A 27,743-nucleotide genomic window follows, 5' to 3' on the forward strand; every position below is an offset into this window, starting at 1 on the left:
TCTAACACCCATGCTGTCCCTAGGGGACTTCATAGGAAACTGCTTGTCTGGAACCTGGGTGCCTAGTGGAGATCTTTTTATTTTATTTTTTCTTGTAAACACTAGTAAAGAATTTATGACCACAAGCTGTGGCTTTACTGTCTGAATTTTTTGTTGATCCTAAGAACAAAATGGCAAGAATTTAAAGTGATTCTAGGTTGACAGTCCCACCAAGCACCTGGCAAAAGTGATGCAATTCTCTCTGGATGAGCTCATCTTTGATCTAGGCCCTGGGGAATTTCCACAGATACAGTTCCAAAAATATAAATTGTGGTCAAAAATTGCAAACAAATAAGGAACAAAGGTCCAAGAGCAAGAGCCAACAGAGGTAGGGATAGGAAGTAAGAAAGAAAGTTAGAAAATCAAGCCAAATAGTCCAATATCTGACTAACAGGAATTCTAAAAGAGAAAACAGGATATAAGACAGAGATTTAAAAGAAATAAAAGAAAATTTTCCTGAATTGAACAAGTCTCTCTGGATTAAACAGTGTGCTATGTGCCCAACACAACGAAAGAAAAAAGAAGCATATCAAGACAAATTTTTATAAAATTGGAATATTTTGGAAAAAAGAGAAGAAGCTAAAAAATTCAAAAAGAGGGGGGGAAAGAACAGGAATCAGAATAGCATCTCAATACAGTATTAGAAGATAGAAGAAATGTGGCAGTGTCTTTAAAATTCTAAAGAAATATCATTAACCTAGAATTTCATACCAATCTAACTACCAATATAAGATCAATTTTTTTAAAAGATCAATGTATATCAAAAGAAGAATATAGACTCCTTTCATTATCAAAATTCTTACCTCTCTATTTAAGTAGGCTACTACAAGATGCACTCTGGCAAACAGGAAAGAGAAAGGCAATAGATATAAGGAATGGAATGCTGGATCCACACACAAAACTGCTTAAAGAAAATCCTGGGTATGGAAGCTGTGCCATGTGTCCTGACTGAAGCAAGAGGATGGAAAAAAACTGCAGGAAAGTCTCCAGAGAAAAAAAACTGATAAAGTATCTGCCATGTTTAAATATTTGAAAAGTAAGGGGTGCCTGGGTAGCTCAGTAGGTTAAGCATCTGACTCTTGATCTCGGCTTTCATGGGATCCAGCCCTGGTCAAGTTCTGTGCTTACAGCACGGAGCCTTTTTGGGATTCTCTCTCTCCCTCTCCCTCCGCCCTTCCGCAACTCATGCACACGTGCATAAACACTCTCTTTCTCTCAAAATAAATAAATAAAAACTTTAAAAAATAAATAAATAAGGGGCACCTGGGTGGCTCAGTCAGTTAAGCGTTGGACTCATGATTTCAGCCCAGGTCATGGTTTCACATTTCGTGGGTTCGAGCCCTGAGTCAGGCTCTGAACTGGCAGTGTGGAGCCTGCTTGGGATTCTCTCTCCCTCTCTCTGCCCCTCCCCCCTCAAGCTGTCTCTCTCTCTCTCTCTCTCTCTCTCTCTCTCTCTCAAAATAAATAAATAAATAATAAAACTTTAAAAAAATTATAAACATAAATAAATACATAATAAATAATTGAAAAATAATATGAACAAGTATTTAACAGTTCCGATGGGATGTATGGAAAAAAATTAGAGCTAGATACATAGAAAATTACACAAAATAAAAAGAGGCAATTAACTTGAGAAAAAACAAAAAGTTAAATAAGAAATAGAAGTTACTTTACATTTATGTCAATTGATTTTCAACAAGAGTGCCAAGACCATTTAATGGGGGAAAGAATAGTCTCTTCAACAAATGCTGCTCGACAACTGGATGTGAACATGCAAAAGAATGAATTTGGATGGCTACCTCCCACCATACACAAACATTAAATCAAAATGTATCAAAAAATTAAATGTAAGAGCTGAAACTATAAAAGTCTTAAAAGAAAACATAGCTATATGTCTTCATGACCTTGGATTAAGCAATGATTTCCTAGATATGATAACAAAAGCACAAACCGCAAAAGGAAAAATAAACAGGGCATCAGCAAATTATGAAACTTTTGTGCTTCAAAGAACGTGATCAAGACAATGAAAAGAATTCACAGAATCAAAGAAAATATTTGCAAATCAGATATCTGATATGGTAATTGTATCTAGGATATATAAAGGACTCTTCCAACTCAATTATAATTTTAAAAATTTGAAAATGGACAGAGGATCTAAATAAACATTTCTCAAAAATAAGATATGCAAATGGCCAATAAAGCACAAGAAAAATGCTCTATATCATTAGCCATCAGGGAAATACAGATCAAAGCCACAGTGAGACACTACTTTATGCCTACTAGGATGGCTATAATGAAAAACAAACAAAGAATACCAAATGGTGACAAGCCTGTAGAGAAATTAAACCTTCATACACCACAGGTAGAGATACAAAATAATGCAGCCAATTTGTAAAAGAGTTGGCAGTTCCTCAAATAGTTAAACATAAAGTTACCATAGAGTGACCCAGCAACTCCACTCCTTGGTTTATACCCAAGAGAAATGAAAATGTCTACACAAAACCTTGTTACACAAATGTCCATGGCAGCATTTTTCAGAGTAACCACAGGGCACCTGGATGGCTCAGTTGGTTAAGCATCTGGCTCTAGACTTCGGCTCAGGTCATGATCTCATAGTTCATGAGTTCAAGCCCCACATCAGGATCCACACTGACAGTGTGGAGCCTGCTTGGGACTCTCTCCCTCTCTCTCTTCCCCTCCCTATTTGTGCTCTCTTTCTCTCACAAAATAAACTTTTAAAAAAACAAAAAAAAAAGAATAACCAAAAAGTAAAAACAACCTAGATGTCCACCCACTGATGAATGGATAAATATGAGGTGGTATATCCATACAATGGAATATTATTCAGTAATAAAAAGGAATGAAGTACTAATATATGTTACAACATGGATGAACCTTGAAAGCACTATGCTAAATTTAAAAAGCCAGTCACAAAGGAGGAAATCTGGTATGATTCCATTTAAGATGAAACATCCAGAATAGGCAAGAATGTATAGGGGCAGAAAGTGGGTTTGTGGTTGTCTAGAACCGGGAGGGAGGGGGAATTGAGGGTGACAGTTAAGGGGCATAGGATTTCGTTTTGGAGTAGTGATGAAAATGTTCCAAAATGATGATGGATGTACAACTCTGTGAATATACTAAAATCCATTGGATTGGTTGAATTGTATCTCGATAAAGATATAGAGGTTTTATTGTTTAAATGTTTTTATTTTTTAAATGATTATTTATTTTTGAATGAGAAATTGGGGGAGGGACAGAGAGAGAGGGAAACGGAGGATCTAATGTGGGCTCTGAAGTGCTCACAGCAGAGAGCCCCATGTGGGGCTCAAACTCATGAACCACGAGATCATGACCTGAGCCACTCAGATACCTAAACGACGGAGCCACCCAAGCGCCCCAAGATACAGAATTTTTTTTTTCAACGTTTTATTTATTTTTGGGACAGAGAGAGACAGAGCATGAACGGGGGAGGGGCAGAGAGAGAGGGAGACACAGAATCGGAAACAGGCTCCAGGCTCTGAGCCATCAGCCCAGAGCCCGACGCGGGGCTCGAACTCCCAGACCGCGAGATCGTGACCTGGCTGAAGTCGGACGCTTAACCGACTGCGCCACCCAGGCGCCCCAAGATACAGAATTTTTAAATAAGAAACACTAGTTATCCCCCAGTACACCAAGTAGTAAACAATATTTACATAGTCCTAATAATGTAAATACTGTCTACTGATTTAAGCCAAAATGCTGATAAAACTATGATGAAGAGGAATGAGGAAAGGGCTACAAGAAAGGAGAGGATTGCAGAGTGTAAATCCAGTTTCCTGACAAGATAACTAATAGAGGCCACTGGCTTCCTCTTCCAAAATCAAACCTGGAGAATCTATAGAAGCTATAAGGAATCATGAATTTCAAGAACTAACAACAGAAGCACAAGAATGTCTTGGGGACACCAAAGACTATTGTTATGGGTTGAATTGTGTTCTTCAAAAATTTTTATATTGAAGTCCCAAGGCACCTGGCTGACTTGGTTTGTAGAGCATGTGAATCTTGATCTCAGGGTTATGAGTTCAAGCCCACACTGAGTAGAGATTATTTAAAAATAAAATGTTTAGGGGAGCCTGGGTGGCTCAGTCAGTTAAGCACCCCAACTTCAACTCACGTCATGATCTCACACTCCGTGAGTTCAAGCTCTACGTTGGGCTCTGTACTGACACTGTGGAGCCTGCTTGGGATTCGCTCTCTCTTCTTCTCTCTCTGCCCCTCCCCTGCTCATGCTCTCTCTCCCTCAAAATACATAAATCAACATTAAATATGTTTTTAAAAGATTCCTGTTTTAGACAATGAAAATCATATAATTTGTAAACGATCACAATTTGATAAATATTAAAAAAAGATCATAATTTGATCTCTATTCTTTCAACCCTCATATCCACTCTTTTTTTCTTTCTTTCCCTTTCTTTCTTTCTTTCTTCCTTTCTTTCTTGACATTGACTAGGACTTTCAATACTAAGTTAAAGTGCAACAGGAATGGTACGCATCCTTGTCTTGTTACTAATCTTTTTTTTCTTTTTAAAAAATTTATTTATTTAAATTCAACTTTGTTAACATACAGTATAGTATTTGTTTCAGGAGTAGAACCCAGTAATTCATCACTTACATATAACACCCAGTGCTCATCCCAACAAGTGCCCTCCTTAATGCCCATTACACATTTAGCCCATCCTCCCACCTGTCTCCCCTTCAGCAATCCTCAGTTTGTTCTCTGTATTTAACAGTTCTGTATTTATGTTTTGCCTCCCTCTCTGTTTTTACCTTATTTTTCCTTCCCTGTCCCTATGTTCATCTGTTGTTTCTTAAATTCCACATACAAATTAAATCATACATTTGTAAAAAAAAAAATCATATATTTGTCTTTTTCTGACTTATTTAGCTTATTATCTCTTATTACAGATCTTAAAGGGAATGCATGTCTATTAAATATTTGTGGTTGATCTCTGCTATGTAATCTTTACCAAGTTAAAGAAATTTCCTCCTGTTCCTAGCTTAACAGGTTTTTTATTTTAAATCATTGGGCTAAACCTTCATCTTTCATAACAGGAAGCTAATAAAGTCTAAAGCTGATAAATCATAAAGAGCAGTAGGGCATATTGTTTCAAATTATGATAATAAATACCAAAATATTTCAAAGAAGTGAGAGCCTTTCATTCTAGGAAGCTAGTTTGGAGGGTAGACAGGTGAAGCAGGGGACTTTTTGTCACACGACTTTCCCTTCTTTTTAATTAACTATATGCATGCATTACTTTGATTTTCTAAAAATAAAGCTTAATTTAGAAATAAATCAAGTCTCCTACACCATTTTAAAAATTGAGATATAATTCATATACCATATGATTATATAGTATACAATTGTTTTTTAGTGTATTCACAAGGTCGTGCAACCATCACTGCTAATTCCAGAACATTTTTACCATCCCTAGAAGAGCCTTGTATCTGTTAGCAGTCATCTCTCATTCCCTATCCCTTATCCCATTCCCTGGCAATAACTAATCTACTTTCTGTCTCTGTAGGTTTGCCTGTTCTGGACATTTCATATGAATACAATACAAGCCTTTTATGACTGCCTTCTTTGGTTTATTAAAGTGTTTTCATGGTTCATTCATGTTGTTAGATGTATCAGTACCTCATTCTTTTTTATGGCTGAATAATATTCCATTGCATGAATATACCACATTTTCTGTATCAGTTGATAGACATTTGCTTTGTTTCTTCTTTTTTGCTATTAGGAATAACAATGCTATGAACATTTATGTACCACTTTTTGTATGAACATGTTTTCATTTCTGGTGGGTATATACTTAGGAGTGGATTTGCTGGGTCATATGCACCACTGATCACTCTTCTCTTCCCCAATTGAAATGTTCTACCACTTATTTCTTTGCTGAAATCCAGCCTCTTCTAGGAAGCCTCTCCTGATTAGACCAAATACAATCTCTTATTTAGATCATTTATCACCAGTGGTTTCTAAACATGGTTAATGAAAATCACCTGAGGGATTTTACAATCAGAATTATCTAAAATTAGGAGTCATGCTTTGAAAAAGTAAAAGGCTGGAAACAATCTAAATATCTATCAAAATGGAACTAGTTAAATCATTATGGTATAGAATGTGAGGATATAAAACAATCCAGGTTGTATTAAGTGAATAAGCAAGGTATAGAACGGTGTATATAGAATCCTCTTTTCATTAAAAATAAAAACTAAAAATAAATAGAATCCTCTTTTCAAAAGGAGATATACAGTTAATACATGATTATACATGTACAGTTTATGTCCAAAGGACTAAAAAAAAAAAAAAAAAATAGTGGTTGCCTCTGCAAAGCACAAAAAAAACAGGCCGTGAGAAAACTCTTTACCTGATTACCCTTCAGTAATTTAAAAAATTTCCATTGTATGTATTTTTTTTTAATGTATTTTTTAAAAAGTAGATGTGCAAGACTCAGCTCAGCTCTACAGATCACAAATCTTTGGGGGCAGGGACCCAGCTTTTGAAATCGTGAAACTACCAACGTGATTCTGATGATCAGTCAGGCTTAGTATGCAAACCATTCATATGGTACTTAATACCTCATATTAAAGTGTACATGTGAGGGGCGCCTGGGTGGCGCAGTCGGTTAAGCGTCCGACTTCAGCCAGGTCACCATCTCGCGGTCCGGGAGTTTGAGCCCCGCGTCAGGCTCTGGGCTGATGGCTCAGAGCCTGGAGCCTGTTTCCGATTCTGTGTCTCCCACTCTCTCTGCCCCTCCCCCGTTCATGCTCTGTCTCTCTCTGTCCCAAAAATAAAGAAAAAACGTTGAAAAATAAAAATTAAAAAAAAAAATAAAGTGTACATGTGAGGATATATCTTTATCCCCTAACTAGGAAACCATGTTATCTATTACATTTTTTCTTGCATTTCTCAACTTAGAAAGAGTACCCAATATTTTTGATGAAAATAATGAACAAGCATAATTTTATTTGTTACATTTCATTCCAGTGTGAAAATGTTTTCAAACATACATTTAAGATAACAGCATTATGAAGCAATAAGAAATTACCACTTTCAATACACGAAAAGCTAAATGTCAAAAAGTGCCAACAATTTCCTTTTTCTTTTTTTTTTTTTTAAGTTTATTTATTTTGAGAGCAGGGGAGTGGCCAAGAGAATCTCTAGCAGGCTCCACGACGTCAGCGCAGAGCCCCATTAGGGGCTCAATCTCATGAACTGTGAGATCAGGACCTGAGCAGAAATCAAGAATCCAAGGCTCAACCAATTGAGCCACCCAGGTGCCCCGTTTCTTTTTTTTTTTTTTTTTTTTTTTAATGTTTATTTATTTTTGAGAGAGAGAGACAGAGAGAGACAGAGAAAGACAGAGCATGAGTAGAGGAGGGGCAGAGAGAAAGGGAGACACAGAATCCAAAGCAGGTTCCAGGCTCCAACCTGTCAGCACAGAGCTGGATGCGGGGCTGGAACCCACGAACCGCAAGATCAATGACCTGAGCTGAAGTCAGACACTTAACTGACTGAGCCACCCAGGCGCCCCCACCCCCTTTTCTTTTTTAAAGGCTAAAAATATAGCTAGTCTGCAATGGGCAAGTGGTGAAGTCCAAACCTAAGACTTATGGATGGATGACCCAGAGTTCATAGTCTACTTGAATGAATAAAAGTAGCATCTAGAGTAAAATAAAATGTAAGAGTAAAATAAAGAGCAGATAACAGATTCCAAAGAAGCCCTATTTTATTAGAGAGCATACAAATCCCAAAGGGAAAAGTACTGTTTCCCCCCCCCCCCCCCCCCCCCCCCCCGCCCCCGGTGACAGATGTGTCTCTTCCACAGTTCCCAGCTTTCTCTTCTACCGGTACTTTCCATGTCTGTTAAAGTGTTTGTAGAGGTAGCTGATGCGTTTGTTAAGGTTGTGCAGGTCATCAAGGAACATTCGATTTCCAACCATTTTCTTCTTTCGGATACAACGTTGCAATTCATTCCCCTTCCAGCCTCTAAGCCATCTGGGGCCCCTGATCAGTTCTTTGGGGTGCATTTCAAAGTCTCCTGTGGTAATGTGAGAGAACACGTTAGTTCCCAGACAAGAGGCAACGAACACAGCCTCCACCAGCTAAGCCTTCAGCATGCACTTGCATTTTCCTGAGCTGCGCCTACAGACAAGCAGCACCTACACGATCAAGAGCACAGACCCTGGAGCCAGACTGCTTGTGGTTCAAATTCTGGCACTGTCATTTACTAGCATTGGAAAAAAATCACTTAACCCCTCTGTGCTTCAGTTTCCTTACCTGTAAACTGAAAAAACAAAAAACAACCCTTACTGTACGGATTAATACATGTAGTGCACTCAGAACAGCGTCAAAAACAACCAGAATACTCACGTTAAGTGTCGGCTCTTATTACTGAGCATGGTACCATTCGTACACTGGTGGGGGGGAAAAAAAGATAATCTTACGTAAAAAATTACTCTGAAATTCTGTACCACGGAATCGAATCTTACCCAGGATCCCGATGTTGTCATACACCCCGAACATAGCCCTCTTCTCGTTCCAACGATCAACTACTTTGGGAGGCGGGAGGGTGAGCCTTACGTGGAACATTCCGGGAACACCTAGGGACGGGGAAGAAAGGGAATGAGTCTGAGCCGCCTACTGACAAGCAGTTCTCAGGGCAATTTCTACATCAGCCACTTACCCAGAGAGAAGCTTCTGCAAGATAGGGGCACCCGGCCCCAAAGGACCTTGCCTGCCCCCAAAGAGAGGCTCCCTGCCATTGCTCTCGTCTCTTCCCTACAACAGCAACCACACAAGCATAAGAGTAGGGTCACACGTGACCTTCGAGGAGCTGACAGGGACCTTCCGCGCCAGCCTCACAGGACACTAGACGGAAGGAGCCATCTTGGGTCTCATCGAGGTACCTCCCGCAGCCAGACCCGTCTTGGCTCCTCCTTCCCCAGCCACAAACCCCACCCTCCAAGTTCCGGTGTACAGAGGCCTTGAAACCCCTCCCTCCCTTCCCACCCCGCCCAGGTGCTTCCGGTTCGCCCGCCGAAGTCTTGGAGAGTCGGAAGAGCAGAGGGATTCATTTCGTCGTTGCCCAGGACGCCCCAAAACTGAATTTCGAGGAAACTCACCCTTTCCTGGGGGCGTCCCTCAACTGTGAGGGAGATGAAGGTGCAAACTCCGGAACCCAAAACCTCTTTTTCTGTGCCTCACAGCAGTATTGTGTTGTAGCTGTTTTTATTATCCCTTTTCTACTGGGGAGGAAGTCTGAGGCGCAGAGAGTGAAGTGACCTGCTGGACGTCACATAGAGGAGATGGCGGAACATGGATTAGAGCCTAAACCTTTTAACTCCCGGCTTGGACTTGCCTCCTGCCCCGGGGGTGGGGGGGCGGGGCGGTGACTGAGTGGGTCACTAGCCCAAGGGCGCTATCACCGCCTAGCTAGAAAGGGCGGCAGAATGAGGCAGCCGCGAGACGAGGGGAGGCGGGCAGGGGATCTAGACCCTGCCCCGCCCCTGGCGGCGCGTCTGGCTTCCAGGCTCCTGAGATGTGATTGGCGGGTCTCTGCAGAGAGTGACGCGATTGGCCTCCTAACGGCGGTTGAGATTTGAACTCCACCTTTGTGGCTTTGCCCGCGCGGCGCCTGGCTCAGAGGCGGGTTTTTGCCTCCGCCTGCCGGGGATTGGCCGGTTTCTCTGCCCGCTTGAGTGCTGCGGTGCTGATTGGTGCGTATTGTGCAGTCCGTGTTTTTTCCTTCATTTCGGCCCCACGTCCTGAGTCGGAGGAGCGGCGGGTGAAGTTCTTTTCTGAGGTGTGGTGTTAATGGGCAGTGGGGAATGAAAGACTGGGAAGGTTGTGGATGGGGCAGTATGACGCGATATTAGGCGTAATTCTGGCGGTAAGATGTAGTAGAAACAGTTTTAACAGACCCGTGCGGAATATGGGCAAATCTCTTAACCTTTTTTTTTTTTTTAGCTTCAGTTTCCTCATCTGTAAAAAGGGTTGTGTTATCATGCATTCCATGAGATTGGCATTCGAAGAACTAGATCAGATATGATATATTCAAATAGCCTAATAAGAATGTGACACAGAGTAAACAGATGTTAAATGTTAATACTCTCCCATTCTGGAGCCAGGACACGCACTAGTCCATGCTGGCCCACTGCCCTAGCCTTGAGTGAGGCCTTCTCTCAGTGCATAAAAATGGAAATGTCCGTTAAAATGGAAATGCTAACTTGATGCATTGATATGCCACTTTGTATTTTTTTTTAATTTTTTTAAATGTTTATTTATTTTTGAAGGAGAGAGAGACAGAATGTGACGGGGGGGGGGTGGCGGGTGGGCAGAGAGAGAGGGAGACATAGAATCTGATGCAGGCTCCAGGCTCTGAGCTGTCAGCACAGAGCCCGATGCGGGGCTCGAACCCACAAACCACCAGATCATGACCTGAGCCGAAGTCGACGCTCAACCGACTGAGCCACCCAGGTGCCCTGCCACTTTGTATTTCTTTAAACATTCTCATGTGTTTTGACTCATTTGATCCTCAGAGCAACTTTGCAAAATAATCAGATTAGTAACTCTGTTGTGCAGATGAGGTTCAGGGGGGTAAGTGACAACCAAATAGCAGAGTCACAATTAGAATTAGATTCTGGACTAGAATCCTGGACTAGTCCAGGGTTGCCTCACATCCTCTTAAGATAACGTTACCGCCGTGGTATAAGTTTGATATAAGCGTCATATATCTGAGGGTGGAGGAATAATAGAACCAGATTAAAAAGACAGTCCTTAGATATAGATCTTGATCTGTTTGCTGTTTGGTTTCCAGCCCTGTGAGCCAGTGGGAGAAAGATGTGTCCCCAGCTGTATGAGTTCCATCTGCCTTTAGCCCCAGAGGAGTTGTTGAAAAGTGGAGGAGTGAATCAGTATGTAGTGCAAGAGGTACTGTCCATCCGACATCTTCCATCACAGCTTAGAGGTAAGACTTCGTAGCGGCTACTGTGCCTGGCCCTTCAAAACAGCCATCCCCCATGTAATTATATTATTGGCCTTTTGCACTACACTGCTAAGCTCCATGAGGGCAAAGAACCCATCTTTCCTATTCATGGTTTTCTTCCTAGCATTGCTTGGGATGTATTACATGAAGAGTATCCACATTGACCTCCTTTTCTCAATCATTCAAAAAACAGTCTTGGTGTATGCAGCTACTCTTTGGAGAAAAACTTATTTTAGATCTTTACCTCTTACCATGTGCCAAAACTAAGTTCTGATGGATTTAAAAGTTACAGGAAAAGGTAGCTTTCTCAGAATGTATGGGACTTGACCTGACCTGTTTCAGGTAGTACTTTTTTAGAGTCTAGATCTCTTGTTTCCAGGGGTGTGCAATAATAAAAAAATATGTACACCTACAACACTGAACAGTATATGCACAATACAGTTATCCGTTGAAACCTACAGATGAACAAGGCAATTTATACATTATCACTAAGACCTTGTAATGTCACTATACTTCTTGGAAGTGGTCTTTCAGGTTGTTTTAGAGAGGTACATAGAGTAGAGATTAAGATTCTGGAGCCAAGCTATCTGAATTTGAATCCTGGCTCTACCACTCTCACCTTAGACAAGTTACTTATTCTGTCTGTACCTGTTTCCTCATCTGTTAAGATAGGGATAATAGCCTACTTCATTTATTATCTTCTATAACAAGAAGGGTTGGTTAATGCAGCAGCTTGATAATTTAACTCCAGCTTGTCTCCTCTTGGCCATGATGGTTGCTAGATGCCAGCTCCTTGCTCTTATGTACAGAAGTAGTAAAGAAGTAGTATACTTCTTTCTTTTTTTAAAACTTTACCAGAAGCCTCCCAACAGACCTAGCCAGAATTGGGTTTTGCCTATTTCCCTGAACTAATTACTGATAAGGGATACAGATTTACCCAGATTGTCTAAATTGATAAAGATTATTATCTGGGAGCCTCCCTAAACCCAGACATACCACCATTTGGTAAGCAAAGAACGCCGAGTGTGGAAGTCAACCAGTAGCTGGCAAGTCAACAGAATCCACTATGGTGGAGATAGACTATTCTCTCCATATAGTGTTGATATATGCGTCACCAATTGCACAGGCTGCACAGTGCAGTAAATTGTTCTTCAGTTATTATAATGCATCATTTTTTAAATGAATAATTACTCACTTTAAGAGTTCTTTTTATAATAATTGCATTGCTTTTGGTGTTTAGAACCCTAACTATAAGTTCTATAAGATCAAATCATTTCCTTTTTCAATAAGTATTTACTGACGATACACTGTCAGACACTGTTCTGGGTCCTGGGGACACAACAGTAAACAAAACAGACAAGTTGACAAAGTTCTTTCTCTTGAGGTTCTCAACAAGAAATAAATAAATAAGGACTATGTCAGATGGCTATAAGTGCCAGGGATAAAAGTAAGCAGGATAAACAAAATATGGTGTGGCAGGGTAGGAACTGCATTTTATGTTGGATGATCAGTGAAGGCTTGCTGATCAGTGACATTTGAGCAGAGGCCTTAAAAGTGAAGAAGTAAACTATGCAGATAGTTCTCATAGGCCTTCTAAGCAGAGAGAAAAGCCAGTGCCAAGGCTCGGAGGTGGGAAAATGCCAATATGGTTGGAGTGGAGTAAGCTAGGGAAAGATGTCAGATGAGAAGTGGTGCAGGTTATTCTAGAGTCTTGCTCCTTACACTGTGGCCTTCAGACCAGCAAATTAGAATCATGATTTAGGAATTTATCAGAAATCCAAAAAAAAAAAAAAAAAAAAATGAAATCCAAGATAAAGACCCATCCCAGAACTACTGAATCAGAAAATCCGTTTTTTAAGAATATCCTTAGGTAAATTAAGAGATGTTTCAAAAAGAAGTGGAGAGCTCAACTGCAAATTAATTACTGGACTTCACAATGTGGTGATTGGGGAAAGCGGTTTCAGAGGAGTAGTGGGGGCAAAAGGCTAATTGAAATAGGTGGGTTTATGAGAAAATGGGAAGACAGAGTTTAGATAACTTTCTGATTGTTTTGCTTTCATGAGTAACAGAGAAATGAGGTGATGATGGAGGAGGAGGTAGAGTTGAGGGAGGATTTTTTGTTTATTTTTTTATTTTGAGAGAGAGAGGAAGAGCAGGGGAAGGGCAGAGAGAAGGAGAGAGAGATAATCCCAAGCAGGCTCCATGCTGTCAGCACAGAGTCCATCGTGGGAGTGGATTCCACAAACTGAGATCATGGCCTGAGCCAAAATCAAGAGTCAGAGACTTAACTGACTGAGCCACCCAGGCTCCCCGGAAGGATTTTTTATAAGATGGGTGGCATTACATGTGTATATGCTGAATGGAAGCTATCAGAGAAGGTTAGGTTGATAATGCAAGAGGGAGAGGGGACAGATTGTTGGAGCAGTATCTTTAGTAGGTAAGAGAGTGTGTAATCTGGTGCACAGAGGGAGGAGATGGTTTTACTAGAGGGTGGGACAGTTCATCTGCAGTAGCAAAAGAAAAGACAGAGTAGCTGGGCACAGATGCAGGTAGTGAGGGGAAATACAGATCTTGGGGCAGCTGGAAGTTCTCTTCTATGTGCTTCTTAATGTTTATTTTTGAGAGAGAGAGAGAGAGAGAGAGTAGGGGAGGGGCAGAGAGAGGGAGAAACAGAATCTGAAGCCAGCTCCAGGTTCCGAGCTGTTAACACAGAGCTCGACATGGGGCTTGAACCCACAGACTGCATGCTCATGACCTGAGCCAAAGTTGGCTGTTTAACCAACTGAGCCACCCAGGTGCCCCTCTTCTGTGTGATTCTATTTTCTCAGTGAGATAGGAAGTGAAGCCTTTAACTGAGAAGGAATTGGGGAAGAAGGCCTTGATCTTATGAGCAGAGGAAAGGTGTGAAATAATTGCCTAGAAGAAGGTGAGGAGGCCTGGGAATTTGTAACAGGCTTACCAAGAAATACTAAGGGCCCACTTGAGATTAATGGTCATAAGTTTAAAGTAAGAATAGTTAGCATGATTGTATATTTTTGTCAAGCCATTTTTATTTGTATGATTACATGAATGAAGTAAGCAGGCAGTTGAATTTAATCCAGATTTGCCAAGGGAGTAAATGTGAATTTTAGTGGAAAAAATTAGAAATATCATATTGTCTAACAATAGGGGCACCTGGCTGACTCAGTAGAGAATGCTACTCTTGATCTCAGGGTCCTGAGTTCAAGCCCCACATTGGACACGAAGCCTACATTATAAAGAAGAGAGGGACACCTGGGTGGCTCAGTCAATTAAGCGTCCGACTTCAGCTCAGGTCATGATCTCAATGCTCATGAGTTTGAGCCCCATGTCGGGCTCTGTGCTGACAGCTTAGAGCCTGGAACCTGCTTTGATTCTGTGCCTCCCTCTTTCTCTACCCTCCCCAGCTCACACTCTGTCTCTCTCTGTCTCAAAAAATAAACATTAGAAAAATAAATTTAAAAAAAAAGATATAATGTCTAATGATAGAGGAATAGTAAGTTAATTAAGATATATATATGTATATATATATGTGTGTGTATATATATATATATGTATATATATATGATGGACTACTATGTGACCATTAAAATTATTTACAAAGGTTTTATAATATGGTTATTGTAAAATTAAGTTTTATTTATTTATTTGGAGAGAGAGTGGGGGACAAGCAGAGAGAGAGAGAATCCCAAGCAGGCTCCACGCTCAGCATAAGAGCCCAATACAGGGCTCAATCCCACAACCCTGGGATCATGACCTGAACCAAATCAAGAGTCGGATGCTCAACTGCCTGAGCCACCCAGGCACCCCATAATATTAAGTTTTAAAAAGCAGAACAAAGAAGTGAGTATATGATATGACCTCAACAGCAGAAATACTAAGCATAGGAAAGAGATGGAAAAAAGTTAGCCAGATGTTAATTGCTGTGTATTTCTCTTTTCCATTTTTCTATATTTTCCAGATTACAGAAGGAAGTTTGTAAGAGTGATAAATAGCTGGAGTGCCTGGGTGGCTCATTCGGTTAAAGCGTCTGACTCTTGATTTTGGCTCAGGTCACGATCTCACAGTTCATGGGATTGAGCCCTGCATCAGGCTCTGCGCTGGTAGTGCAGAGCCTGCTTGGGATTCTCTCTCTCCTTCTGTGTCTCCCTCTCTCTCTGCCTCTTCCCTGCTTGCTCTCTCTCTCTCTCTCTCTCTCTCAAAAAATAAACTTTAAAAAAAGAGAGTGACAAATAAATTACATATACTGAGTTACACTGTGTGCTAAGTATTATTCTGACTGCTTCACAGGATTATTTTTACTTAACCTTTACCAAAAAATTCTGAAAAGCCCTATGATGTGCAATCTTGTATTATTCCTCACTTAGAGAAGAGGAAACAGACTTAGTAAGCTAAGTAGCTTGGCCTGGTAAATGTTCAAGCCGAATATAAACCTAAATTAGCAGTCTGACTCTAGACTAGATCAGTAGGTAATGCTTCAAAGAATTAAACAGATATATGGACCAAGAAAATCATTAGTTGTAATAAAAAAAAAATAGGTAGTTGGTAATATTTGAGAGAATAGTTGTTAGGTTGATAAATCCCACAAACAGATCAGGAAATTGAAAGAGGAGACACAATTTAAAAGGGATATCCACGTGCCCCTAGGTAGCTCAGTCATCCGACTTCAGCTCAGGTCATGATCTCATGCTTCGTGAGTTCAAGCTCTGAGTCAGGCTCTGTGCTGACAGCTTGGAGCCTAGAGCCTGCTTCTGATTCTGTGCCTCCCCCTCTGTCTGCCCCTCCGCCACTTGCGACTCTGTCTTTCTCTCTCAAAAATAAATAAATCTTAAAAGGGATATGACAGCAAAGTCAAATGAAAGGCATTGAGTGTTTTTGTTTTGTTTTAAAGAAGGGAGTCCTGGGGCACCTGTGTGGTTCAGTCAGTTGAGTGTTTGACTTGATTTTGGCTCAGGTTGTGATCTCAGGGTTTGGTTGGTGGGTTGGAGCCCTGTGTCAGGCTCTACAGTGGCGGTGCAGAGCCTGCTTGGGATTCCCTGTCTCCCTCTTTCTCTGCCCCTCCCCCATTCGTGCTCTCTTTCTCTCAAAATAAATTAAACTTTAAAACATAAAAATATAAAGGAACTCCTCAGTGGCTCAGTCAGGTTAAGCGTCTGACTTCGGCTCAGGTCATGATCTCATGGTTTGTGAGTTCAGGCCCTATGTTGGGCTCTGCACTGACAGTTCAGAGCCTGGAGCCTGCTTCAGGTTCTGTGTGTGTGTGTGTGTGTGTGTGTGTGTGTGTGTGTGTCTCAAAAGTAAATAAACATTTTTAAAAAGTTTTTAATAAATATATAAAGAAGGGAGGCCTGAGCATGCTGGCAGAATAAGAGCAGTTCCTGGACAGGATAAAACCAAAGGTGAAAAAGAGGAGATACATCTTTGGGACAGTGGGACGGGTTAGCTTTTCTCTTGAGACTCCAGCAAAAACTGGGAAGATGTTGGCAGAGAGGTTTGTTGATAGGGAAGAAGGATTACAAAAGAGCTTGTGCTTTGTGTCTCATTCTTTTTTTTTAAATTATACTTTGAATGTTTATTTTTTATTGAATCTTAAAATTGTCTCTCTCTGCCTTTCTTCCCCACTTGGGCTCGCTTACTGTCTCTCAAATTAAAAAAAAAAAAATGTAATTGTGTATATACTCTAGAAGAAAGAACTTTACACAATTATTGTAAGCTGAGTTAGTAAAATATTTTTTATAGGAATATGGGTTAGCAATTCTGAAACTGCTTTATGTGTATACTAGGGTTAAGTAAAATATGTAAATTAACTCATATTTTTAATATATAAACAGATCAAAACAGATATGACAGGTATGTATGTATATACACGTACATGTCCTGCTATTCTCTACTGAGAGGACCTAAAAACAATGATACAGTGCAATAGCAGTAAGCCTAACTAGTGCCTAGAACTTGGTTTCTACATGCCATACTTCCACAAAAGAAATGAGGACTCTGTTGAGAATGGTTGATTGCAGAACTGGGCCAGGGAAAGTGCAAGATGAGCCTGGAACATCTTATACCAGAAAGTAAGAGAGCAAAAGTGAAGGGACCACGTTGAAAGGACTGCAGGCAGGCCAAGTTGAAGGACCTCCCAGTGGTCAAGCATGGGATCATTTAAGCAACAAAATAAATAGTAGTAGGAATGCATTAAAACAGAATAAAGGTGGGGCGCCTGGGTGGCGCAGTCGGTTGAGCGTCCGACTTCAGCCAGGTCACGATCTCGCGGTCCGGGAGTTCGAGCCCCGCGTCGGGCTCTGGGCTGATGGCTCAGAGCCTAGAGCCTGTTTCCGATTCTGTGTCTCCCTCTCTCTCTGCCCCTCCCCCGTTCATGCTCTGTCTCTCTCTGTCCCAAAAATAATAAATAAACGTTTAAAAAAAAAAAAAAAAAAAAACAGAATAAAGGAAATAACCGTGAGTCTATTCCAATTTGAATAAATAACCAGAGGGAAGGGAAGCTCATCCTTAGAGTGGCATTCCCATTAGTAAGTGTGGAAGGAATGATGGAGATAGAAAAATCACCATATAGGGGCACCTGGCTGGCTCAGTCGGCAGGGCATACAACTCTTGATCTCGGTTGTAAATTTGAGCCCCATGTTGGGTATAGAGATTACTTTAAAATCTTCTTAAAAAGAAAGAAAGAAGAAAGAAAAGTCAAAGTGTTTATTAATACCTCAGTAATAACTGTGGCAGGCAAGAATCATGGACAGATTCGTGGGCAAAATGTGAGGAGAAACAAGATATTTGTACAATTTCAAAGTATCTCCCTAATAAGATACTTATTTGCTGCAAAAGAGGAAAATAGTAACTTTACAGAGGAGACGGCTGGCGAACACTAGCAGGTAATCAAGGTTAACATAGTAATAAGACATTGATACCATGTACTTCTTGGTGTGATGCTTTGAAAGGAGGCTCCCTTCTGTGGTCATTCTGCCAAAAATACATAACCTCAATCTAATCATGAGAAAATAGCAAACAAACCCAGACTGAGGGACATTGTACAGAATAACTGAATAGTATACTTCAAAAGTGTCAAGATTGTGAAAGACAAAGATGGGAGGAGACTAAGGAGACATGACAACTGAATGCATTGTGGGATCCTGGATTGGATCCTGGACCAGAAAAAGGACATAAATAGAAGAACTAACAATTCAGATAATGTCTGTAGATTCATTAATAGCATTGAGTTCATGTTGATTTCTTATAGACTCTTGTACTGTGGTTATAGAAGATGTTAACATCATCAGAGTGAAAAGCACAAGAACTCTGTATTGTTTTTTGCCACTTTTTGTCATTTCACAATTTAAAAAAACCATAATAGGGGCGCCTGGGTGGCGCAGTCGGTTAAGCATTCGACTTCAGCCAGGTCACGATCTCGCGGTCCGGGAGTTCGAGCCCCGCGTCGGGCTCTGGGCTGATGGCTCGGAGCCTGGAGCCTGTTTCCGATTCTGTGTCTCCCTCTCTCTCTGCCCCTCCCCCGTTCATGCTCTGTCTCTCTCTGTCCCAAAATAAATAAAAAACGTTGAAAAAAAAAAATCTTTGTTTAAAAAAACCATAATAGGTTACATTGAAATGAACTGTCTCTTTTTGGTATTCAAGCAGTAAAAGTCATTAACTGGATTTTCTGCCATGAATGGAATTTACCAACAAGGCATCTCCCCTCTGTGTTGACTCGTTTCTTTCATCTTTGTAGCATTTCAGGCTGCCTTCCGAGCTCAGGGGCCCCTGGCGATGCTGGAGCACTTTGATACTGTCTACAGCATTCTACAGTAAGTAGAACGCATCTGGCTGGTGCCGTAAGAACTAGTGGCTGTTTACCTTAACGTTGCATGTTAGTCCTGAAATTCCAAATTATAGGTTCACTGATAAAGGTTCGGGGTGCAGATAATTCTACTAATGAGCATTGACCCCAACTTCACACCAGTTGAGCAATTTCACAGATGTGTTTAAGTCTTAGATTCTTCAGGTTTGATCTGATCTAGAATGGGCTCTGCAGTTTCCTATCTCACCCCCCACACTTTCTTTCCCTCATAGTCACTTTCGAAGTATAGATCCTGGCCTCAAGGAAGATACTCTGGAATTCCTGATGAAAGGTGTTTATGGGTCAGGGGGTAGGGGATGGAAGGTGTTTGTTGTTGTTTGTTTGTTTACTGTTTCCTACATTTTATCAGCCACGTGATGATATCAAGGCTGTGGTGATTCAGTTGGTTTGGCTAAGCCCGGGGACCTTTGACCTATTAAGGTCTGTAATCTTGGTGGACAATACAGAGTTGTGTGTGTTCGCTGTAAGGGCAGACCAACAAGAAATATTTCCTACTTTTGAACTGCCTCTCTTTAATAGAGGTAGTTCTTCCAGTTGCCAAGGAGAAACTGGGGTAGCTGGCCTGAGAGAGTGGGGACAGGGCGTGTTCAGCCTATTGGGGTCAGGGGTCCCAAAGGACTTGGCTTGTGTTGTGGCCACTGAGAGATGAAACACAGATCTTTGGTAATCTGATGGCTGCTGATGCTGGGTGTTTGGAAGCCAGAGCAGATGAGGAAAGTGAACAAAGCCGACTCCAGACTTTGCCCCTTGCAGTGGTATCCCGTCATTCCCAGGAACTTCCCACTGTCCTGGATGATGCAGCTCTGAGTGTGTCAGATAGGAGCGCCCACCTAAATGCCCTCAAAATGAACTGCTATGCTCTGATACGCCTCGTGGAATCCTTTGAGACCATGAGCAGCCAGACAAGCCTCATGGACCTGGACCTTGGGAAGGTAATTGGAGTTCCTGGCTCACTCAACATGGGGCCTGGGGAGATCAGGGGGTCAGTGGGAAAGAAGAGAATCCAACAATTCTGGGAATCCTGTCTGTCCTTTTTTAGGATTTATGAGGAAGTACTCAAAAATATCGCAGCATATCCTGCCCTGACAAGGAGCTCTTTTATATTTTACAATTTGTAATACATCTGCTGTGTTAGTTTCTACCTTATCTCAATACTGGACAGTTTGGGCACTCAGACTAGCAGATTTTGACCTGATTTGTCTTCCTTATTTTTCCCTAAATGTATGCATGATCCTTTTTTTAGGGGAAGAAAACCCGGGCCAAGGCCGCCCACGGCTTTGACTGGGAAGAAGAGAGGCAACCAATTCTTCAGCTTCTAACGCAGCTGCTCCAGCTGGACATTCGTCACCTGTGGAACCACTCAATAATTGAAGAGGAATTTGTCAGGTCGGTGGTTAAGATGGTCATAGTGAACTGTGAGGAACGAGGGCTCTGTTGCTAGATATGTCTTCTTTCTGAATACTTCATTTCATGCCTCACTTCTGTATGTAAGACATAGAAGTATACTCATAACATAGAATTGTTAGTAAGTAGATAACAAATGTTAGAAACTGCCATGAGTTTCTTATCTTTAATGCCCATTTGCTCATTCATGGCATAGTATTTATTGAGAATCTCTTGGCTGCATGGCTGGTATTATTGCAGGCACTAGAAACAAGTTTCTGCCCTCTTAGCGTTTATATTATAGAGCAGAAGATGATTTTTAAAGTAAGTAAAATACATGGTTTGTTTTATACTTTATGATTGTGGAGAACAATAGAGGAGGGGATGGGGAGTTTGACGGAAGAGAGTTGTGATTTCTTTGAGAAAGAAACAGAGCATGCGGGGGAGGGACAGAGAGAGAGAGAGGGAGAGACAGAATCTGAAGCAGGCTCCAGGCTCAACTGTCAGCACAGAGCTCAATGTAGGGCTCGAACTCACAAGCCATGAGATCATGACCTGAGCTGAAGTTGGGTGCTCAACTGAGCCACCCAGACGCCCCGAGAGTTGTGATCTTAAATCAGCTGTTCTAGCAAGGCCTTTTTGAGGTGGTGACATTTGAGCAAAAACCCAGAGAAGGCCGTATGAGGCACGAGAATATGGAGGAATAAACAAGGGTGAGGAACGGAACAGCAGGTACAAAAACCCTGAGGAAGGCATATATCTGGCATGTACAGGTGGTAGCAGTGAGGCGAGAGACATGGCAGCTGAGCAGGTGAAAGGGATAGGCTGTGAAATCCCAGAAGCAGTGGGGAGCCAACTGTGCAGATCCTTGGCCATCATGGTGACTTTGCATTTTCTCAAAGTGAGATGGGGCCACTCAAGGGTTCTGAGCAGGGCAGTGACGTGGTCTGACTAGGGCTTTAACAGGATCATCCTGGCTGTTGTGTTGAAACAGACTATGAAAGGAAAGGAAGAAAGCAGGAGACCAGTTAGGAGGCTGTTGCAGTAACTTGGGCAAGAGATGATGGTAGCTTAGACCCAAGAGTGGCAGTGGATATGGGGAGAAGTGGATGGACTCTGTACTTTTTTCCCTAAGGTAGAGCTTACAGGATAATCTGACAGAGGTGTATGAAGTTTGAGGGAGAGTTCAGTCAAGGATGACTCACTCAGGGTTTTGACCTGAGCTTTCAGAATAAACATAAAAAGAGGCAGGGGTGGATGCTTGGTTGGCTCAGGGAGCTAAGCAGCTGACTCTTGATTTCGGCTCAGATCATGACCTCACGGTTCGTGAGTCCAAGCTCCACATTGGGCTCTGCATTGACAGCATGGAGCTTGCTTGCAATTCTCTCTCTCTCTCTCTCTCTCTCTCTCTCTCTCTCTCTGCCCTTTCCCTGCTTCTTTCTCTTTCTTCTCTCAAATAAATAAACTTTTTTAAAATGCTTAAAAAAAGAGAGAATTCAAAGTTTGAATACAAAGAGAGGATACAAAGATTGAGGTCCTTATCAGACATCCAAGCAATGTTGTCTGATTCCGATGTTGAATGTGCAAGTCTGGAGCACGAGAGGGAGGTCTGAGATAGGGTACCCATTTGGGCAGTCAGTGTATTTATATAAATGTTATTTATGTCCCAAGTCTGAGATTACCAAATCAGTAAGCATAGCTAGAGGAGAGCAGAAATCCTTACTGTACTCTGGGGAAGGGAGTCTGGCATCTGGGAAGCCACATGAAGTGTGTTTCCAGGAGAAATGTGGTCAGCTGCATCCAGTGCAGCTAAAAGGTCAACCAAGATAAGAACTGAATTAACCATGATGTTTAACCATGGGAAGTCATTGGTCACTTTCTCCTACCCTTTATCATCTATTTGGGTTCTGTATAAGTATAACTGGTTGAAGGTTGGTAATCTTGAAGGACAGAGCACCTATCTAGAGTCGGCAAAGCAAAGCACCTTGGTGTAGACGGTGATCAAAAGAATGAAGAAAGCTAGAAGACCCTGACTTTGGGGCAGGAGAAGGAGAATGAAAGCGGCAGGGCCCCAGTATAGATGAATCCACACAGCTGACTTCATCATCTCCCTCCCTCCTTTTCTCAGTTTGGTTACTGGCTGCTGCTACCGCCTCCTGGAGAACCCCACCATTAGTCACCAGAAGAACCGCCCCACCCGGGAAGCTATAACACGCCTGCTTGGTGTCGCCTTGACACGTTATAATCATATGCTCAGTAAGTTAGCCCTCTGCCTTGCCCCACGGTTTCCATTTTGCCCGTAATTTCTCACGTGTAGTATTTCCACAGGTGCCACTGTGAAGATCATCCAGATGCTGCAGCACTTTGAACACCTGGCACCGGTACTGGTGGCGGCTGTGAGTCTGTGGGCAACTGATTATGGAATGAAGAGCATCGTGGGAGAGATTGTAAGGTGACTCTTGTCTAAGTTTCTGATTCTCATCTCCCTCAGGGGGAAGATAAAAGAAAGATTAGAAATGCGTTCTCTGTACATACTAGGTTTCTTTAGATTTTAGATACCTGACTTCCCTTCCCTTACTGGGAACTGAATTATCTTGCTGTGGCTGTGCTTTCTTTCCTGCACAGAGAGATTGGACAGAAGTGTCCCCAGGAGCTGAGTCGGGACCCCTCAGGGGCAAAGGGCTTTGCAGCTTTTCTGACAGAACTAGCAGAACACATCCCAGCCATCCTGATGTCCAGCATGTGCATTTTGCTGGATCATCTGGATGGAGAGGTAAGTGGTCCCCTGGGAATCTCAGGTTCTTCTGGGAATTTTAAGGCTGTTTTTTATAACAAGAAGATGGCTTTCCCGTGAAGTCAAGGTGTCTAAGCATAACTTGGTGGCAGTTTCTTCCTACAGAGAAGCAGATAGAGTTTATTGACTAAAGAGCCATTTGTTAATCTCCATTTCAGTATCAACCGGTTTTATCCACGCCTGGTAAGGGGATGGCAATTCCATGCCTTAGGTCTAGTGAGAGTCACTCGGCCATCGTTCTGAGTCCCTTCCATTCATCAGGATGAAGCTCCTTCCATTCTTCCTACCATAGAGCTTGCCTGCACTCTCTGAACAGTGCCACTCTCAATTCTTTCTGCCTGGCTGCCTCCCGCACTGATGCAGGGCATCCCGGGTCAATGTCAAGGACAAAGATAGTCTCGTAGGTCATCTAGTGTATTATAACTTCTTGTGCAAGACTCCATTCTCTGGCTCTTGGCCTGGTAAAAACCCCAACCCCTGTTCCTCACATTCTGCAGTGGACTTGCATGGCACCCTAGGGCTGACTTGTGCTTCTCTGTGTTTCATTCTTTTGTCAGTAAAATGCAAGAAGGAGTGGGAGGGAAGGGGGTGTTTTATTAGGATGGATCAAAGGCTTTGAAGCTTCAGATGAAAGGTAGAAATTAATGCTTTTTAAACGTGTACAGATGTGATGAGCCTTATGGGGAAAAAATGGGGGTTCTTGTTTATTTTGTCCCTATATTCTCAAGCAGACAAGGCCCCTTCCATTGATCTCAGGAGTGGATACCTAGGCAACTGACCAGAAAAAGTCAGAGTGAAGCAAGCTTACCCTTAACTTAAGGCCTCACCTCGTCTTTGTGCCTGGACAGGCCCAAGAGTTTGGGGAAGGGAGAGTTAGCATTGGAGTGAGGCGCCTCAGACCAGACCACTTCTCCCGTAGAGTTACATGATGCGCAATGCTGTGCTGGCAGCTATGGCGGAGATGGTCCTGCAGGTTCTGAATGGTGATCAGCTGGAGGAAGCAGCCCGAGACACCAGAGACCAGTTCTTGGACACCTTGCAAGCCCATGGCCACGACGTCAACTCCTTTGTGCGGAGCCGTGTTTTGCAGCTCTTTACCCGAATCGTCCAGCAGAAGGTGAATAGCCTTCTGCATGATAAAGACATAACAGTATTCTGTAGACAGGCTGGAGAAAAGAGGAATCCCGTGTCCCACAGAAGAGTCTAGAATTCACATTCTTACTACCAGTAATAAAGGTCTTCCTCTACCAAGGACAAGGATGCCTGGCTCCATTTAAGGACTATACTGTGTCTTAACCACGACAAAGAGTAACTATTTTATATCCCATAGAAAAGTTTCTTTAGAGGGGCGCCTGGGTGGCGCAGTCAGTTAAGCGTCTGACTTCAGCCAGGTCACGATCTCGCGGTCCGTGAGTTCGAGCCCCGCGTCAGGCTCTGGGCTGATGGCTCGGAGCCTGGAGCCTGTTTCCGATTCTGTGTCTCCCTCTCTCTCTGCCCCTCCCCCGTTCATGCTCTGTCTCTCTCTGTCCCAAAAATAAAGAAAAAACGTTGAAAAAAAAAAATTAAAAAAAAAAGAAAAGTTTCTTTAGAGTGAGTAGGTAGCTCACATACAGTGTACTTCAAGAACATTTTGAGTATGATGAACAGAATGGATGATGTGGTACGTGAGCTCATTCTTCTCTTCCTACCCCACATAGGCTCTCCCCTTGACACGTTTCCAAGCAGTGGTGGCCCTAGCAGTGGGACGTCTGGCAGACAAGTCAGTGCTAGTATGTAAAAATGCCATTCAGCTGCTGGCCAGTTTTCTTGCCAATAATCCCTTTTCCTGCAAGGTAAGTAGGCTTGATCTACCCAAAAGAGAAAGAATAAATGGAAACAGGAATGAAATTATGTGACTTAATGACCCTGATACTCATTTTACCTTGGTAGCTTAGTGACACTGACCTTGCTGGACCACTGCAGAAGGAAACCCAGAAATTACAAGAGATGAGGGCCCAGAGGCGAACTGCAGCTGCTTGTAAGTAGTTACTGTGTAGGAATCCTCACCCTAGACATCCTGTTCCCTGCCATCAGAAACTCCAAGAGTCTAAGTGAGACTTTCTCATTTAGCTGCAGTGCTGGACCCAGAGGAGGAGTGGGAAGCCATGCTGCCAGAGTTGAGGTCTACCCTGCAGCAGCTGCTAAAGCTTCCCCAGGAAGAAGAGGAGATTCCTGTGGTGATTGCTAGTACAGAGACCACCGAAGACGTGAAAGAACGCATCCATCAGTTGCTTGCCAAGGCTAGTTACAAGTATGTGAAAGAGTGAGGTTTTCTCTAATGATCTTTTTAGGTTTAGAGTTAACTTATTTATGTGTGTATGTATGTATGTATTTATTTTTATTAAGTTTATTTACTTATTTTGAGAGACAGCGTGGGCCGGGAAGGGGGAAAGAATAAGGGAGGGAGGGAGAGAGAACCCCAAGCAGGCTCCGCACTGTCAGCACAGAACCCGACGTGGGGCTCCATTTCACAGTGAGATCATGACCTGAGCCAAAACTGAGTCGGATGCTTAACTGACTGAGCTACCCAGGCACCCCCATTGGTTTTTTTGTTTTGTTTTGCTTTTTTTAATGTTTTACCTATATTTGAGGGAGAGGGAGACATAGAACCTGAAGCCGGCTCCAGTCTCTGTGTCGTCAGCACAGACCCCTGTGCAGAGCCCAGACTTGCAAACTGTGAGATCATGACCTAAGCCAAAATCGGATGCCCAACGGACTGGGCCACCCAGGTGCCCCTAGAGTTAGTTAACTTCTTTTGTGTGTGTTTATTTATTTATTTTGAGAGAGTGTGTGTGTGAGCACAAGGGAGGAGCAGAGAGAGGGAGAGAGAGAATCCCAACCAGGCTCTGCACTGTCAGCGCAGAGCCCAACATGGAGCTCGAACTCAAAACGTGAGATCATGACCAAGCTGAAACCAAGAATTGGACGCTTAACTGACTGAGCCACCTGGCGCCTCTAGAGTTAACTTTTGAGGAACAGTATTTCTTTAAAAGGAACTGCACTTGGGACAGCTGGGTGGCTCAGTCAGTTAAGCGTCTGATTGTCAATTTTAGCTCACATCATGATCTTAAAGTTTGTGAGATGAAGCCCCACATTGAGGTCTGTTTTGACAGCATGGGATTCTCTCTCTCTCACTCTCTGCCCCTCTCACCCTCTCACTTGTGTGCGCATGCGCTCGCTCTCTCTCATAAAGAGAGAGAGAGAGAGAGAGAGAGAGAGAGAAAGAAAGAAAGAAAGAAAGAAAAAAAAAAAGAAAAAAAGAAATCTTTTAAAAAGTCTTTAAAAAAACATCAGGGCACCTGGGTGGCTCAGTTGGTTAAGCGTCCAACTTCTGCTCAGGTCATGATCTTGTGGTTCATGAGTTCAAGCCCCACATCCAGCTCTCTGCTGTCAGCTCAGGGCCTGCTTCGGATCCTCTGTCCCTCCCCTGCTCACCTTCTCTCTTTCTCTCTCTCTCTCAAAAATAATAAAAGTCTTTAAAAAGTAAATAGGAGCACCTGGGTGGGACAGTCAGTTAAACATCTGACTCTTGATCTAGCTTAGGTCATGATCTCACAGTTTATGAGTTCGAGCCCAGTGTCAGGCTCTGCGCTGATGCTGTGGAGCCTGCTTTGGATCAGTCCTTCTCTCTGGACCTCCCTTGCTTGTATGCTTGCTCTCGCTCTCTCTCTGTCTCTCTCTCTCAAAATAAATAAAAAAATTTTTTGTTTAAATAAATGAAATGAACTGTACTTGGGGTATGCTGCCACCAAGTGATGGTAGGTGTTTTCATTATAATAATGGCCTGAACACCAGATTTATGCCAAAGGCACAGTCCACAATTAAGCATGCTTTTCTACTTTTACAAATGTTTAAAGAAACCATGAAAACAGCTAAATGTAAATAATATTATAATTAAATATGCAAAAGTTCTCCATTTGAAGAAGAAAGCCTGTAAGTATAATTCTAGTTGTATAATCTTAAATAAGTTGCTTAAATTTCGTTGGCCTCAGTTTCATTATTTGTAAAATAAGAAATTGATTAGGGGCGCCCAGCTGGTTCATTCAGTAGAGCATGCAACTCTTGATCTCAGGGTCGTGAGTTCAAGCCCCACATTGGGCGTAGAGCTTACTTTATTTTTTTTTAATTTTTAAAAAAATTTTTTTTTTCAACGTTTTTATTTATTTTTGGGACAGAGAGAGACAGAGCATGAACGGGGGAGGGGCAGAGAGAGAGGGAGGGAGACACAGAATCGGAAACAGGCTCCAGGCTCTGAGCCATCAGCCCAGAGCCCGACGCGGGGCTCGAACTCGCGGACCGCGAGATCGTGACCTGGCTGAAGTTGGACGCTTAACCGACCGCGCCACCCAGGCGCCCCATTGTTTGTTTCTTTTTAAAGTAAGCTCTAGGGGCGTCCGACTTCAGCCAGGTCACGATCTCGCGGTCCGCGAGTTCGAGCCCCGCGTCGGGCTCTGGGCTGATGGCTCAGAGCCTGGAGCCTGTTTCCGATTCTGTGTCTCCCTCCCTCTCTCTCTGCCCCTCCCCCGTTCATGCTCTGTCTCTCTCTGTCCCAAAAATAAATAAAAACGTTGAAAAAAAAATT

The 27,743-nt window shown here is 42.5% G+C and overlaps 2 protein-coding genes and 1 non-coding gene across 8 annotated transcripts in view; 2 read left to right on the forward strand and 1 right to left on the reverse strand.

The window, feature by feature from the left end:
- Window positions 1-7,790: 7,790 nt before the first annotated feature.
- MRPL51 (mitochondrial ribosomal protein L51) lies at window positions 7,791-9,316 on the reverse strand. Its single transcript, XM_043562142.1, has 4 exons — window positions 9,205-9,316; window positions 8,766-8,860; window positions 8,572-8,682; window positions 7,791-8,120 (listed from the first exon to the last, which is right to left on the reverse strand). The coding sequence occupies exons 2-4, from the start codon at window positions 8,842-8,844 to the stop codon at window positions 7,924-7,926; spliced, it is 387 nt and encodes a 128-aa protein (XP_043418077.1). The 5' UTR covers window positions 8,845-8,860; window positions 9,205-9,316; the 3' UTR covers window positions 7,791-7,923.
- NCAPD2 (non-SMC condensin I complex subunit D2) overlaps window positions 9,135-27,743 on the forward strand; it is a 31,337-nt gene continuing 12,728 nt past the window's right edge. For 3 of the 6 annotated variants that reach the window (XR_006294456.1, XR_006294457.1, XM_043562125.1), the window contains exons 1-13: window positions 9,553-9,884; window positions 10,899-11,048; window positions 18,817-18,892; window positions 19,158-19,216; window positions 19,699-19,877; window positions 20,189-20,331; window positions 22,457-22,584; window positions 22,657-22,780; window positions 22,954-23,101; window positions 24,042-24,239; window positions 24,820-24,954; window positions 25,052-25,139; window positions 25,232-25,412. Coding sequence is in view for 4 of the 6 variants with exons in the window: in XM_043562125.1 (XP_043418060.1) it covers window positions 10,922-11,048; window positions 18,817-18,892; window positions 19,158-19,216; window positions 19,699-19,877; window positions 20,189-20,331; window positions 22,457-22,584; window positions 22,657-22,780; window positions 22,954-23,101; window positions 24,042-24,239; window positions 24,820-24,954; window positions 25,052-25,139; window positions 25,232-25,412 (1,586 nt within the window). In the remaining 2 variants the exon portion in view is untranslated. Of the gene's footprint in view, window positions 9,245-9,552; window positions 9,972-10,898; window positions 11,049-18,816; window positions 18,893-19,157; window positions 19,217-19,698; window positions 19,878-20,188; window positions 20,332-22,456; window positions 22,585-22,656; window positions 22,781-22,953; window positions 23,102-24,041; window positions 24,240-24,819; window positions 24,955-25,051; window positions 25,140-25,231; window positions 25,413-27,743 lie in introns of those variants that run through there. The other 3 variants (XM_043562128.1, XM_043562127.1, XM_043562126.1) reach the window with 3 other exon arrangements.
- LOC122474188 lies at window positions 19,294-19,622 on the forward strand. The gene has a single exon (XR_006294868.1). It is a non-coding gene; the product is annotated as a small nucleolar RNA U85 (small nucleolar RNA).

The sequence above is a fragment of the Prionailurus bengalensis genome, chromosome B4 (genome assembly GCF_016509475.1).
Source record: "Prionailurus bengalensis isolate Pbe53 chromosome B4, Fcat_Pben_1.1_paternal_pri, whole genome shotgun sequence".
Taxonomy (NCBI): domain Eukaryota; kingdom Metazoa; phylum Chordata; class Mammalia; order Carnivora; family Felidae; genus Prionailurus; species Prionailurus bengalensis.

What these genes read in the sequence shown, in the direction of transcription:
- MRPL51 (XM_043562142.1), bottom strand. Translation starts at nt 8,844, where the DNA reads ATGGCAGGGAGCCTCTCTTTGGGGGCAGGCAAGGTCCTTTGGGGCCGG. An exon ending in TTGCAGAAGCTTCTCTCTGG is followed by an intron (nt 8,683 to 8,765) that starts GTAAGTGGCTGA and finishes CCCCGTCCCTAG; the next exon opens with GTGTTCCCGGAATGTTCCAC. An exon ending in TGACAACATCGGGATCCTGG is followed by an intron (nt 8,121 to 8,571) that starts GTAAGATTCGAT and finishes ACATTACCACAG; the next exon opens with GAGACTTTGAAATGCACCCC.